Source organism: Halichoerus grypus, chromosome 4 (assembly GCF_964656455.1).
Source record: "Halichoerus grypus chromosome 4, mHalGry1.hap1.1, whole genome shotgun sequence".
Taxonomy (NCBI): Eukaryota; Metazoa; Chordata; class Mammalia; order Carnivora; family Phocidae; genus Halichoerus; species Halichoerus grypus.
In genome coordinates this window covers 105,063,278-105,076,729 of record NC_135715.1, presented here as the reverse complement: position 1 = coordinate 105,076,729, position 13,452 = coordinate 105,063,278, and the positions used below count along the sequence as shown (strand labels likewise).

Here is a 13,452-nt window from a genome sequence, read left to right as displayed (position 1 = left end):
AGCCGTGAAATTATTTGACATAAGCCTTTGAATATAATAATACTATTTCCAAGTATACTTAAGAGACTTACCAATATTTTACATTCAGATGGTTTCTAGCTTCTTGGTAGAAACCTTCAGCATTCTGGAGTTGTCTTCTACCTGAAAGAGAAGACCTCACAAATTGAATATTTTTATCAAATGAGATACCAAAATATATTACTTCCTCCAATCTGGAATGATAGTATTGTAAAGATTAGGAAACAGGGACTAAAACCACATCAACCCATTACAAGGCAATATTTTCTTCCTAATTTGAATTTTGCACTCACGATTTTACACTGCTTGAATAGATGCTCATCTTGTTACACTGTTGAGGCCAGCTGTGTGTGTGAAATGCTATTTATCAAGAATTGAAGTAATACTGCAAGCACTTCTCCTGTGCTTTGGTTTTAAAATGTGTGCTCAAAGCCTAAACTCAAATTTATTTCTCTTTCTTCTTTTCAAACAGCTATTTTGTGACAGTAAGAAGGTGGTGCATGCCACAGAGGGGCTGGACTGGGAAGACAAAGATGCTCCCGGGACATTGGTCGGAAACGTGGTGCACTCAAGGATCATCAATCCTCTGCGCCTGTTTGTTAAACAGTCTCCAGTCCCAAAGCCTGGACACTTGGCGTATGCGGACAGCATGGAAAACTTTTGGGATTGGCTGGCCAATGTCACGGAGGTTCAGGAGCCATTGGCAAGAACTAAACGGAGGCCAATAGTAAAGACGGGAAAATTTAAGAAGATGTTTGGGTGGGGTGACTTCCATTCCAACATTAAAACTGTTAAACTCAACCTCCTCATCACAGGGAAAATTGTTGACCATGGAAATGGAACCTTCAGTGTTTATTTCCGACATAATTCCACAGGCCTAGGCAATGTTTCAGTGAGTTTGGTACCCCCCTCCAAAGTAGTGGAATTTGAAGTTTCCCCGCAGTCTACCTTGGAGACCAAGGAATCCAAATCTTTCAATTGTCGCATTGAATATGAAAAAACAGATCGGGCGAAGAAGACTGCCCTGTGCAACTTTGACCCATCGAAGATCTGCTACCAGGAGCAGACTCAGAGCCATGTGTCTTGGTTGTGCTCCAAACCCTTCAAGGTCATTTGCATTTACATTGCCTTTTACAGTGTTGATTATAAACTTGTGCAAAAAGTCTGTCCTGACTACAATTACCATAGTGAGACTCCATATTTATCTTCTGGCTGAATCTTTCCACAGTGATATAAATGAGAGGTGAATATATATTTAATTAGAATGACCAAGAACCAAACCCAACTCTTCATGGTAAAGGATCCCTTTTGTTTCTGGCAGTGAACCTTAGTTCCCTATTAGGTTTTCAAATTTAAAAAAAGAAAAAAAAAAAAGAAAGAAAAGAAAGAAAAAGAGAAAGAAACACCTTTAAATGTGAAATGTGTTTGTTTCGATTGTACCTTAATCCAAAAAGTCAAACTGTGTGTGAAGCCATCTCTTTCATGTAGGATGGCTAAGTCCTAGAAATATTGTTGTTTCTCTAAAAGCAGCATCAATGCTAGCAACATGTAATGAGAAAGAACCAAATTATGCATGTGATAAACATTGCTCTTGAAATGAGCCTGGCTTTGAAATATGTTTTGGAAGGTTACCTTAAAAATAGCAGATTCAGTAAAGTAACTGAAAAGATTGCATTTGATAGATGAATCACATTTCTGCCATCAAATTCTTTTTTTATCGCTGTCTCTCCCCCCACATCTGTGCTGTTATTGATATGAGAGATGAAGGGGTAAATTTGTTTCAAAACTCATGTGCGCAGTTGCAGTGCCACAGTCGAACTAAACACATTGTTACCTGAGTGAGGCTGGGGCGTGACTTAGACACTTAGCCCTGTGTGGGTCACCATCTTTAGGATTCTCATCCGAGTAGTAATATTGACGCATTGGGAAAGCGAATCTGGATATATTTTAAGTCAGTCCCGCAATCATGAAGATCATGATGCTTTTAGATTCTTTTGCCAAATTCAATGCCGTGAGATTGCCAAAAATACCGTAAGATCTGTATTCTACCCTATAACCTGTAACCTCATTCTATTCATTTGATAATGTGAGTTTATATACACACAGAGAACATCTCTGAAATTGAGAGAAAGTGATTCTTCCCTAGGCAAGGACAGGGGGGAAAAAATTGGAAGTGGCCTGACAAAATTCCAGGATAATGGTTTCCTTATTTCTAGCCTCCCAGATTAAATCCTCTTTGCGTTTAGTTAATTCTTTGAGTGAGGGATCAAATTCTATGTGGAAATAAAGAGTATATTTAAACATGACTGATTATTAAGTGCTAACAACCAAGATACCTGACTCACCAGGCTTTTGAAATCACTTCCAAATTAATGTGGCTTCACAGTTGGAGTCCTTATCATCTTCTCTGGAGGGGGTTGGGGGGGGGGGGCGGTGAACAGGCATCCTGTGACGTAGAACTGGATGATCTTTGCATCAGCACAGAAAGAGGGTCTGGCTGGCCATTAATAAGGTTTCTAGAACTCTTAAGACTCAAGGAGTGGTTACTGTTTTTACAGTAGGTGTTCACTTTTGCCCCCTTATTTGTAAAATATCAGTTGAAGTAAAACATTAAACTAAAAGAAGACCAGTCTAACCAACAAAAATGCTCTTACTACACTGTTTGAAGAGCCAACAGCTCTATTCTGCATCTCCATTCCTTTCTGTTTACTGGTGATCTCTGTACAGTGTTTGATTTTGTCTTTTGTAAAAAATGTACTAGGCTTAGTGTGTGGTAGCACAGGCTTGCAGTTTTTGCTCTGAGTTCATAGGTGCTTTTGTAATTTTGTGGTTGGTGTGAAATATTTTAAGGCATCTTTTTATTTTCATCTAGAAACAGGATTAAAATACTATTTATTGTAAAATATGTGGGAACCATATATGTATATATACTTGGAATTTTCTGTGTACAGAGAAAGTATGTGTACACATTTCTATGTAAATAAAAGGAATTTGCTAAATCTGTCACATGACTTCAGGGTGTTTTTTTCTAAGACTCTTCTTGGTTTCATTCTCACAAGGGTTTTTTGTGTATGTGTGTAAAACACCAAGTGAGCATTAAGATTTTCCTTATGTATATATCAGGGGCACCTGGGTGGCTCAGTTGGTTAAGCAACTGCCTTCGGCTCAGGTCATGATCCTGGAGTCCCTGGATCGAGTCCCGCATCGGGCTCCCTGCTTGGCAAGGAGCCTGCTTCTCCCTCTAACCCTCCCCCCTCTCATGTACTCTTTCTCTCTCTCATTCTCGCTCTCTCAAATAAATAAATAAATCTTTAAAAAAAAAAAAAAAGATTTTCCTTATGTATATATCAAACAAAGCACCTTGGCTATGAAGATGTTAATGTAGAGTAAAAGGATAATTCATATAAAGTACTTGGCATATAGCCTGGCACCTGGTGAGAACTCTACGAGTGTGAGCTTTTATTATGATTGATATTAATTAATATTATTATTACAACATGAAATATGATTAAGAACTCTCTGATGTTCAAATGTTGAGTGATATAAACATATCCATGCAAAGGGTAAAAATGGAGATCACCGTTTACACAATTCTTAGATTTTAGCAGGGTTTGTGGAATTAAAAAAAAAAAGAAAGTTTCCCTAGGCATATTTTTTAATTGGAGTAGAACATATGCCACATACATTTTTAAGTCATAATTTCATTTCAAAGACTACATAATTGTCAGTAATGGTACTTGGCACAATATAAATCAGATCCCATTTAAACATGCAAATGCATACATTTCTACAAAAACCATTTTTGCCTTTGAATATTGCAATTGAGGGAAAGGACATTCATGTAAGCTAACTTTACACTCAATTACGAATTCTTCAAAAGTTAAAGAATAGATGCTTTTAAAAACGAAAATTTAATCATTGTACACCTGAAACTACCATAATGTTACATGTCAATTATACTTCAATAAAAAAATTTTTAAGTTAAAAAAAAAACAGCAGAAATTTAATCTTCAGGGAGATGTCGGGCGTCTTTCCAGGGGCTCTCCAGGCTTGCTGCTTACTAGAAAGCAAACTAGTTTGAAGACCTTTTCACCCTCAGCAGAAACAATCTTTTTACTCACCACACTGAATCAAGAGAGAGACCATATTTCCATGACTAAGAACAATGTGATCACACCAGCCACAGACTCTATAAGATCTATGGAAGGGAAATGAGAGAAAGAGCCTGTGGACAGCACGCAGCAAAGCAGCAATCAGTAAAAAGGGAACAATTTTCTTCTTACTGCTCGGTACTTGGATTGGGATACATTCTCACGATTAGAATAACAGCAACAAAGGATGTAGTTCTCTGATATGACCACCCATAAGAGCACCTGATACATATTGCATGATAGTCTTTAATCTTCATTCTGCAACACCTTTCTTCTTTACTTTATATGACTCAGATGCTAGGTGCTACATTTTAGGCATGATTGCTACATTTTAAACATTCCACAATCTGGCTAATTCTGTCTTCATTCAAGACATGGTTCTGCTGGATTGGAGCTGCAGTAACAGCTCCCAGAGCGAGCCCTGCTATTCAGAGTGCGGTGGGCAGATCCGCAGTGTGACCTCTAAGCTTGTTAGAAATGCAGAATGTCAGGTCCTAGCCCCCGACACACTGAATTAGGAGTTTTCCTTTTTAACAAGATCTGCATGTGACTTGTATATACATTTAACAACTAAGAGAAGTATTTCCCTAGAAAGTCTGATTTAGTGAATGTGCTACAGGGATCATATACTTTTTATAGAAAATCTACATCTTTTTTTTTAACCTTTAAATTTTTTTTAAGTATAGTTGACACACAATGTTACATTAGTTTCAGATGTACAACATAGTGATTCAACTTCTCTATACATTATGTTATGCTCACCATGAGTGTAGCTACCATCTGTCACCACGCAATGCTATTACAATATCATTGACTATAGGAATCTACCTCTTTTTTTTTTTTTTAAGATTTTTTTTTATGTTTATTTGAGAGGGAGAGAGAGAACGAGCAGGGAGGAAGGGGAGAGGGAGAGGAGAAGCAAACTCCCTGCCGAGCAGGGAGCCTGATGTGGGGCTCGATTCCAGAACCCTGGGATCATGACCTGAGCTGAAGGCAGATGCTTAACCGACTGAGCCACCCAGGCACCCAGGAATCTGCATCTTAATAAGCATCCTAGGTTATGCTGGTTCAAGTAAGCTTCTGAAAATACTTCCCAAAAAATAAATAAATGAATAAATAAAGGAACAGACCCTTTTAACAACAAAAATTAAAGTAATAGATTGATAATCAAATAAAAAGTGATCAACCTAATATTAAGATATAGAAGAGTAATATTTCAAAGAGAGTGCAACCCGCCTATCTTGTAGTTCAGCTCCCTCATTTGACAGACAAGGAGACCGAGGCACATCATAGTAAAGAATATGCCCAGTAGCAGACCCAACTGAAGTGAGGGTCTCCTGACTCCTAATCTCAGGTTTTGATACATAAAAAAAGTAATTGAAACTGATATTCAAGACAAAACGAAAATAACTGCAGTGAATGTATAACAAGACACAATGCAGGAGGCAAATGAAATGTTCACCCTCCAAAACCGTCAGGGTTTTAATTTCCCTATGAACATAAAATTTTTAAAAACTAACCACTATAGAAAAATAAAGTCAGGATAGAGCGATTATATCCAAAGATAAGAGTCCTGGGATATATTAGAGGTATGACTGGCTAAGAATTAACAGCAGTAAAACGCCACATTTGGCAGAATTTTCCAGTGATTATAACACCTGAAAATATATTTTCATAGAACTAGGTAAATTGTGTGAAATACTTTAATTGCTTGAAGGTCCAATTTTACCTTATAAAGAATGTTAAATTAATTGGTCTATAAAATAGAGAATAGAGTCATGCATTTTTAGTTGCAGTAAAAACAGTTAACCCCAGTTTAATTAATCAGAACTTTCAATGAATGGAAATGTAATATGTGCAATTGTAAGAGACAAATCATAGGGAAACAAGGTCTCATTAGAGATGTGTTTCTTCACAAAAATCTTATAGAAGGTAAAGGGTCATTTTATATTTATCTTCATCTCCTACCCCATATGGTGAGGTCCGGAATCCTAGGCATGTAACCTCTTCTGCTTCATTTTTTTTTTAAAGATTTTATTTATTTATTTGACAGAAAGACGCAGCAAGAGAGGGAACACAAGCAGGGGGAGTGAAAGAGGGAGAAGCAGGCCTCCCACAGAGCAGGGAGCCCGATGTGGGGCTTGATCCCAGGACCCTGGGACCATGACCCGAGCCGAAAGCAGACACCCAATGACTGAGCCACCCAGGCGCCCCACCTTCTGCTTCATTTTTAATCCTCCCCTTTCTTCATCCAGCTCAGCTCCTTCATAAATAGTATGTAATCTATTCTCAAAAAGACTGAATTAACTCTTTTGTGTCCTCCACAGCACCTAGCTGGTATAGAGTGGTTACTTGATCAATATCTGTCACTTGATTTTTAAAAAAATTTCAAGCGCAATATAAGGATTAGTCAAGACCCACTCTATCCACATAAAGCAAGAGTTATCGTGCACCGTTTCTAACATGAACACATTGCTCCAGCTGAACGCAATGCCCATTGAATGCTAGCCAGCTCCCAGAACCACAGAAACATAAAAGCTGGAAACAATTTTAGAAATCATCTGGAATACGTTTTGTTTCTTAGATAAAGAAATGGAGGCCTGATGAGGTTTAACAGCATGGTTGTTATTGTCCTTCCTGCCTGGCTAAAGCCATTCATTCTTTTTTATTTTTCCCAATATCCATGTTCCCCACATTTGTGACAGAGACTGTCAGCTGCCCACCAGAATGGACCTTCCTCCTTGTCCCATTGCACTAGGAGGTCAAGTCTGTGTCTGGCCAGCTAGATTGTGTGCCCCTGCCTCTCATGCAGTGAGCTACAGTTAATGGAATATGGGAGGAAGGGAAGGGATGTGCTCATTCCAGGAATAGACTCAAATAACAGTGCACTCAGGCGTCTCTGTGCCCTCTGCCCTTTGGCTGCCTCAGAGAGATGACCTGAGGGTCCTGAGATACTGAAGAGTGAAGGAGGCAAAGCAACTGCCAGTCTGAGTGCCCTTCTGACCATGGAATAGAGCCACCCAGCTAACAAAAAGCCCACCCTGGACTGCGACGTAAGACTTAAACCAATATAGGGGCACCTGGGTGGCTCACTCAGTCGGTTAAGTGTCTATCTTCGGCTTGAGTCATGATCTCAGGGGCCTGGGATCCAGTCCCACGTCGCGTCAGGTTCCCTGCTCAGCGGGGAGCCTGCTTCTCCCTCTCTCTCTGACCCTCCCCCCTCTTGTGCGCGTGCTCGCTCTCTCTATCTCTCTCACGTTCTCTCTCTCAAATAAATAAATAAATAAATTCTTTAAAGAAAAAAAAAGAAAGAAACCAATATATCCCCCTTGAAGTCACTGAATTATTAGGCTGGATTTGTTACTGCACCTCAGCTTGACCTAACGAATACAAACACTGCATAAAATCTTCTCTGTGGACTCGAGCCCATTCTGATCTCCATCTGTTTAAATTGTGTCTTTCAGTCTATGCTAGGCATTGCAGTAATAATTGTGTACACACAGTTTTAGCTTGTCTTATTATTTGTACTTCTTCATGTGTCCTAGAAAGAAAATCTTCTGGGAAAGCCAGAGATTACATTTTGTACTTAATTTGAATGTCCCACAATGCCCAGATAAAGCCTTTTAAGTGGTATATACATGATAAGTTGCATTCAAAGATAACATAGGAAGTTATTTACTTGAAAAATTGGTGTTAAGAATGACCCACATAAAATAGTGATGGAAAATTCTTAAAAGAGAATGAAACAATTTAAGGGTCATGCTAATTCTACTTCACCCACTGAGACAGGGAAGAAGTCTGTTTTCTTTTCTATTTTATTTTTTGTTAGTAATCCACTTACATGGATTTATAATTCCCAGTTTATCGACACAGTAGACAGTGTAAGACCTCTCTCCTACCCCTTTTCTATAGCCAGCCTTTCCCATCTCGAGAGGAAAATCATAGTATAAACTATTTGTGTATCTTGGCAGAGATATATTAATATGTTTTGGAGTGTTTTAAATGATTACAAATGTTTTCTTCAGTTTTCCATGATGCTCCCTTTGGTGTGTATTCTGGTTAGCTGAAGCATTATGATGCATTTCTTTGCTATTGTTTCCTTTTTAATTTCATAAATCACTTCCAAATACCCAAATTTTTAAAATTAAAAATGTTATCCATAATTCCATCACTGATAAATCTATTCTTCTATTTTCCTTCTCATCTTTATCCACATATATGGGTATGTGTGAATATATGTGAATAGCTTTTATGTAGTTGTAATTATGTCCAGCATGGTAATTAATAAATAAAGCATTATATCTTATCTATAAAAACTCTTGGCTGGAATAAAAAGACACTAAGAACATTTCCTGAACAAACCATGTAGGAATTAGTGTGTGGCTTAATGTGAACTCAAAAATGGGATACACTGGGACTAAGCATGTAATGGGAAGCCCTCTGCCTTCTCTCTTTTTGTCTTCTACCCTATGACAAATAGAGTGTAGAAGCATTCTAGTCCCTGAAACATAAAACAGTTCTGCAGAACTTGCTGTGTCAAAGAATATATTACAAAGCTTAATTAAGAGGATCCCACTCACAGTAGAATCCAGGAAGCCAACTCACTCTCAGAGCCCCTGTGGCATCTAACATGGCAAGTGGAGCCTGTCATTATGACAGTCCCACCCCACTCATTTTCTGAAAGAACCATGCAAATCATAGTATTATAGAAGGGAGAGTCTTCACAGAGAAAGAGAGCTAATGTCTATCAATGCCTGCTATGGGTCCAGTACAATCCTAGATACTTTACAAATAAGCACAGAGTTCAGAGTTAGCGTAACCTGGATTTATGACTTGAATTTGCCACTAGCAAATTCACACATAGCTGTGTGAACTTGAACCAATTACTCAACCTCTCTGAGCTTGGGTTTTTTTTTTTAATCTACAAAATGAAGTTATATGCCTGGCTTATAGTGGTGTTGAGGTTAAAGTAAGTATCACATAGATTGTGAACAGTAAGGGATGACAAGAACTTTAAAGCACAACACTTTTTTTATGATTTTTTTTTTTTTTTTTGCTACCAATACTTTTATACCTTGTGGATATGCCAAAGTCAGTGCAAATGATTAGACTTCATTGTTTTTTATTCAAAATCCATCTCCAAACTTACCTGGTATCAGTGAAAACATCCTTATTACGAGGCTCAAAACTGTATATGCAGGTAGACTGGTAGTTGGACTTCTCAGGTGTCTGCAGAGAGATGTCTACTTAAGATGTATTCTTTCTTTCTGTATTTGAGAAAAAAATGTAAATGTAGACATAGTGTCTTGTATAAAGAAAATCAAAGATTTTAAAAACAAGAGATAATTGTCTTCACAATATTCATAATATAAAGCCCAGATTTATTTTAAGTAGAGACTCGATATTGCCCTAAACAGAAGTAAACTAATTTTATTTAATGAATAAAAGCTATTTAACAAAATAATCATCACAAAAGGAAAACTTTTAACTAAAATGATGTCCAGATGTAGTGGGCACCTAGTGGATGATCTTGCCAGCCCTTCTTTTCCTAACAATTTTATTTTGGTATAATCGACCTAGTGACATTGCTGGATCCCAGCAGCTATTTTGTACAATATGACCTTGCCCATTGGATTGTTTCAGTAGCACTGGGAATGAGCATCTTTTGCCTACTAGGCCAGTCAGAAGACTTCTCTAGGAATTTAGAGTTGGGACCAAGAGACAGTTCATTGTGGAATATTACCCTTAAAGACTGTTGGCCATGATGTTTTCTAACATACAGGTAAAGAAGCAAATGAAGTTATCCTATAGAAAGAGAAAGAGAGAAGCAAACAGAAAGGAACAGAGAAGAGAAAAGGCAAGTCCTGAGAGTACTTAAGTCTCTCATTCTGGTTTATTTCCAGGGCAGACTGCAATCTCTGCCTTTGGGTTCAGTAAGTCTACTCTATATATCATTGTAATAAATGTCCTTTTTTTCCCCCTAGAGATAACTGTATTAGTCAGAGTCCCAGCGGAAAACAGAGATCACTCAGTCTAAGAATCCTGTGGGAAAAGCATATGTCCCCATTTGTTTGACTTTAAGCTTAGTCAAGTTACATGCTTTGGGCACTCAGATGTGAGTAGACTTGACTTTTGCCAAACAGAAGTTTTACATGTAATTGTGGGGTTTGGGTTGGGCTCTTCCTTGAGTTTCTGCCCTTTATCATGAAAACATCATATCCTTTCAGCCAGGGATCTAGAATGAAAAGACACCCAGGATCTGAGCCACAGCTGACCCAGAGCCCTCATGTTACATGAGCAAAAAAACAAAGTCTTTCATTATAAGCTGCTGTAATTTTGCCATTGTTTGTTAACACATTAAAAGCTGACAAATATCGTGATAGATGCACAACAGCTAGAAGCCATCACCATCATTAGGTTAAAGAAATAAGGAAAGAAATAGTATGCTGATTGCCAGCCGGAGCTGGAGTAGTAAAGAAAGGGCTGCGTGTAGCCTGGTGGGTGTGGTGGTGAAAAGAATGCAGCTACCAACTCAAAGAAGAACAGAGGGAAGAAATGAACATCCAGATCTCACTCTCTTCTTGCCCTCCTTCATATCTGACAGCGCCTCCCATTGCCGAACCCAACCAGAAGTCGATCAACAAGATAGTCCAAGAGAATGAGTCCCCAGGGCTCAGCATCCCAGAGCATAGAGAAACACAATGGCAGCCACTAACCACTAACCAAAATGACTTTGGGTTGATAGACAGTGTGAATGGCAAGTGCAGAATAAACCAAGAAATAGCTCAAATAGATTTATACTATATGCAACCAAGAGTCCTCTTAATGTGAAAGATAAATTTGACTTACATAAAGAATACATGAGAGAAACATAATGATTTCAGATAAATCTCTCCATAGAAAAGAACATAGAGACCACATGTTACCCCTGGGCTATCAGCTACCTTACTGGGGGAAAACAACTTGATGGGAACAGGAATCACATTGTATTAAGCAGATTCCATGATCCCTAGCATTGTTCCACACACTTTATATGTTACATAAGTACTTGATCAGGACAATGACGGTGATGATAGATTTGCTTCCCTTCCAGCATCAATTTAGGTGGTTTATTTCTATTTTCCCTGATTATTCAACATAGGAAAAAACTTTGTACTGTAGTACTCAAAGATTTCAGGTAAAGAAAAACAGAGAGCGTTATTTTGCAAAAGACAATCCTGAGATGTGGGATTCTACTAGTGATTTATTCTGCTACGTCATGGGAAAATAAATGTCCTTTCCAACTGACCGAGACTCTTTTCATTTGTCAACTATTGATCCCCTCCCACAACCTCTCTTCTTAGCTCCATGATTCTTCTAGAGGTTAAACCAATGAAGCCCAGTCCCATTTATTTCTTCCTACTTTATGCTGTGGTATCACCATCGATAACATCAGACCAGCCAGCCACTCATCTTCGGTTAGCAGCACAGTGGCAGATCCTAGCTAGAGAGAAGCTTTTAGAGGTTTTCTAGGCATTTCCTTTCAGGACCCAGTAATATAAATTAAACCTTGAAAATAACTATAGAATGCATATTTTAAAAAAGTATTTCCTTTACATTTTATGTCTATCCACAACTACATTGCCCATTTGTTTGCCATTCTAAGAAAAGCAAGAAGGAAAATCTAATAAGCATGAGCATATTGTATGTTAAATAGGAGGTTGGTAGGTTACAAGAGGAAGAAGGAAAAGAATGAGCCAAACTGAAGGTCAAAGAAAAATCTCCGTGACTCACAAATGCCATAATCCTGATAATTTACTTCTAGGGTCCATGGACACTGTTTCCTTTAGTTTTAGTTTCTTGAATCCTGCTGAAGAACTTATTGCTCCCTAAAGGTTTGTACTTACTGTTTCTAATTCATGAATCATTGCTTCCTATTTCTGAACTATTATGCAGAGAGGCTCATCTCCCCTTTATATCCTCCCATAAGTTTGGCATGGTTCTGAATACCCAGGTGTTCAGACTCCTCCACAAAGCCTTAGAATACCCAAACACTAGCATATACAGTAGAAGCAAGAGGCCAAAAGAAAATGCGTCTGTCTAAATAATTGCTTTTGATTCCCTTAGATGGAAGAGTGATTTTGTCATTTGAGAGATATCATCATTTGAATTGTACTGACTTTCTTGTTAAACTGGAAGCTACTCAATTAAAAAAAAAAATTTCTTCTCAGTTTCTTTTCTGGTCTATGAAATATTAATAGCAGTCATCTGCTCTTAGTGATGCCTGACCAATGTTGTTAATATACTAGTAGATCAGTCTATCTCTCAATTTACTGATGCTCCAACTTGTCCAAGAAATTATTGGGGCGCCTGGGTGGCTCAGTCGTTAAGCGTCTGCCTTCGGCTCAGGTCATGATCCCAGGGTCCTGGGATCGAGCCCCATATCGGGCTCCCTGCTCAGCGGGAAGCCTGCTTCTCCCTCTCCCACTCCCCCTGCTTGTGTTCCTGCTCTCGCTATCTCTCTCTCTGTCAAATAAATAAATAAAATCTTTAAAAAAAAAAAAAAGAAATTATTTAAGGTGGCTTACAGGAATGGATTTTTTAACAATATAAACTACTATAAATCAAGAATAGCAAATGAGTTTTATGCTACATGAAACTTTATTGTTTGGTAGAAGAGGCCCAGATAGGTCTAATGGCTAATAAAATGACAAATAAAGAATGAGTGGTACATTCAGTTAGCAGTGTCTGCCGTGAGTGTGGGAGGGGAAAATATGGATATGCCATCCTAGTTTTTTAATGCAGAAAATGAAGCCAAGCTTCAAATGAAAATATAAGTAAATGATTATGTGCTAAAGGTCTTCCCAAATATGACACCAAGGCAGAAACCATAAAGAAAGACTGGTAAAATTGATAATTGAATTTTTTCATATTGAAACAGACCACCCAGCTTTGCGCAGTAGCAGTATCGTAGCCAATGAGGTTTATCCAAGGCGCGATTATTGCTAATTGAAACAGACCCCCCAAAAAAGATAAAAATATTTGACAATACTTTTTTTTAATGTGAGTATAGTTGACACACAATGGTACATTAGTTTCAGGTGTATACACCTTAATGATTTGACAAGTTTATACATCATGCTATGTTCACCACAAGCATAGTCACCATCTGTCCCATTATAGCTCTATTACAGTATCATTGATTAACAAAACTTATTAAATAGGCATTCACACCCTTTAAGTCTAAAGACCTCTTCTAGATCAATAACCAAATTATGGTCTTCACAATTAAATATGGATAGAG

The 13,452-nt window shown here is 38.1% G+C and overlaps 1 protein-coding gene and 1 non-coding gene across 2 annotated transcripts in view; both read left to right on the top strand.

The window, feature by feature from the left end:
- The window catches only part of NXPH2 (neurexophilin 2), a 112,325-nt gene extending 110,904 nt beyond the window's left edge, over positions 1-1,421 (top strand). The window contains exon 2 of the mRNA XM_036117565.2: positions 491-1,421. Within this exon, the coding sequence (XP_035973458.1) occupies positions 491-1,234 (744 nt within the window). The 3' untranslated portion in view covers positions 1,235-1,421. The remainder of the gene's footprint in view (positions 1-490) is intronic.
- Positions 1,422-13,096: 11,675 nt separating this feature from the next.
- LOC118551671 (U4 spliceosomal RNA) lies at positions 13,097-13,233 on the top strand. The gene has a single exon (XR_013447451.1). It is a non-coding gene; the product is annotated as a U4 spliceosomal RNA (small nuclear RNA).
- The last annotated feature ends 219 nt before the right edge of the window (positions 13,234-13,452 follow it).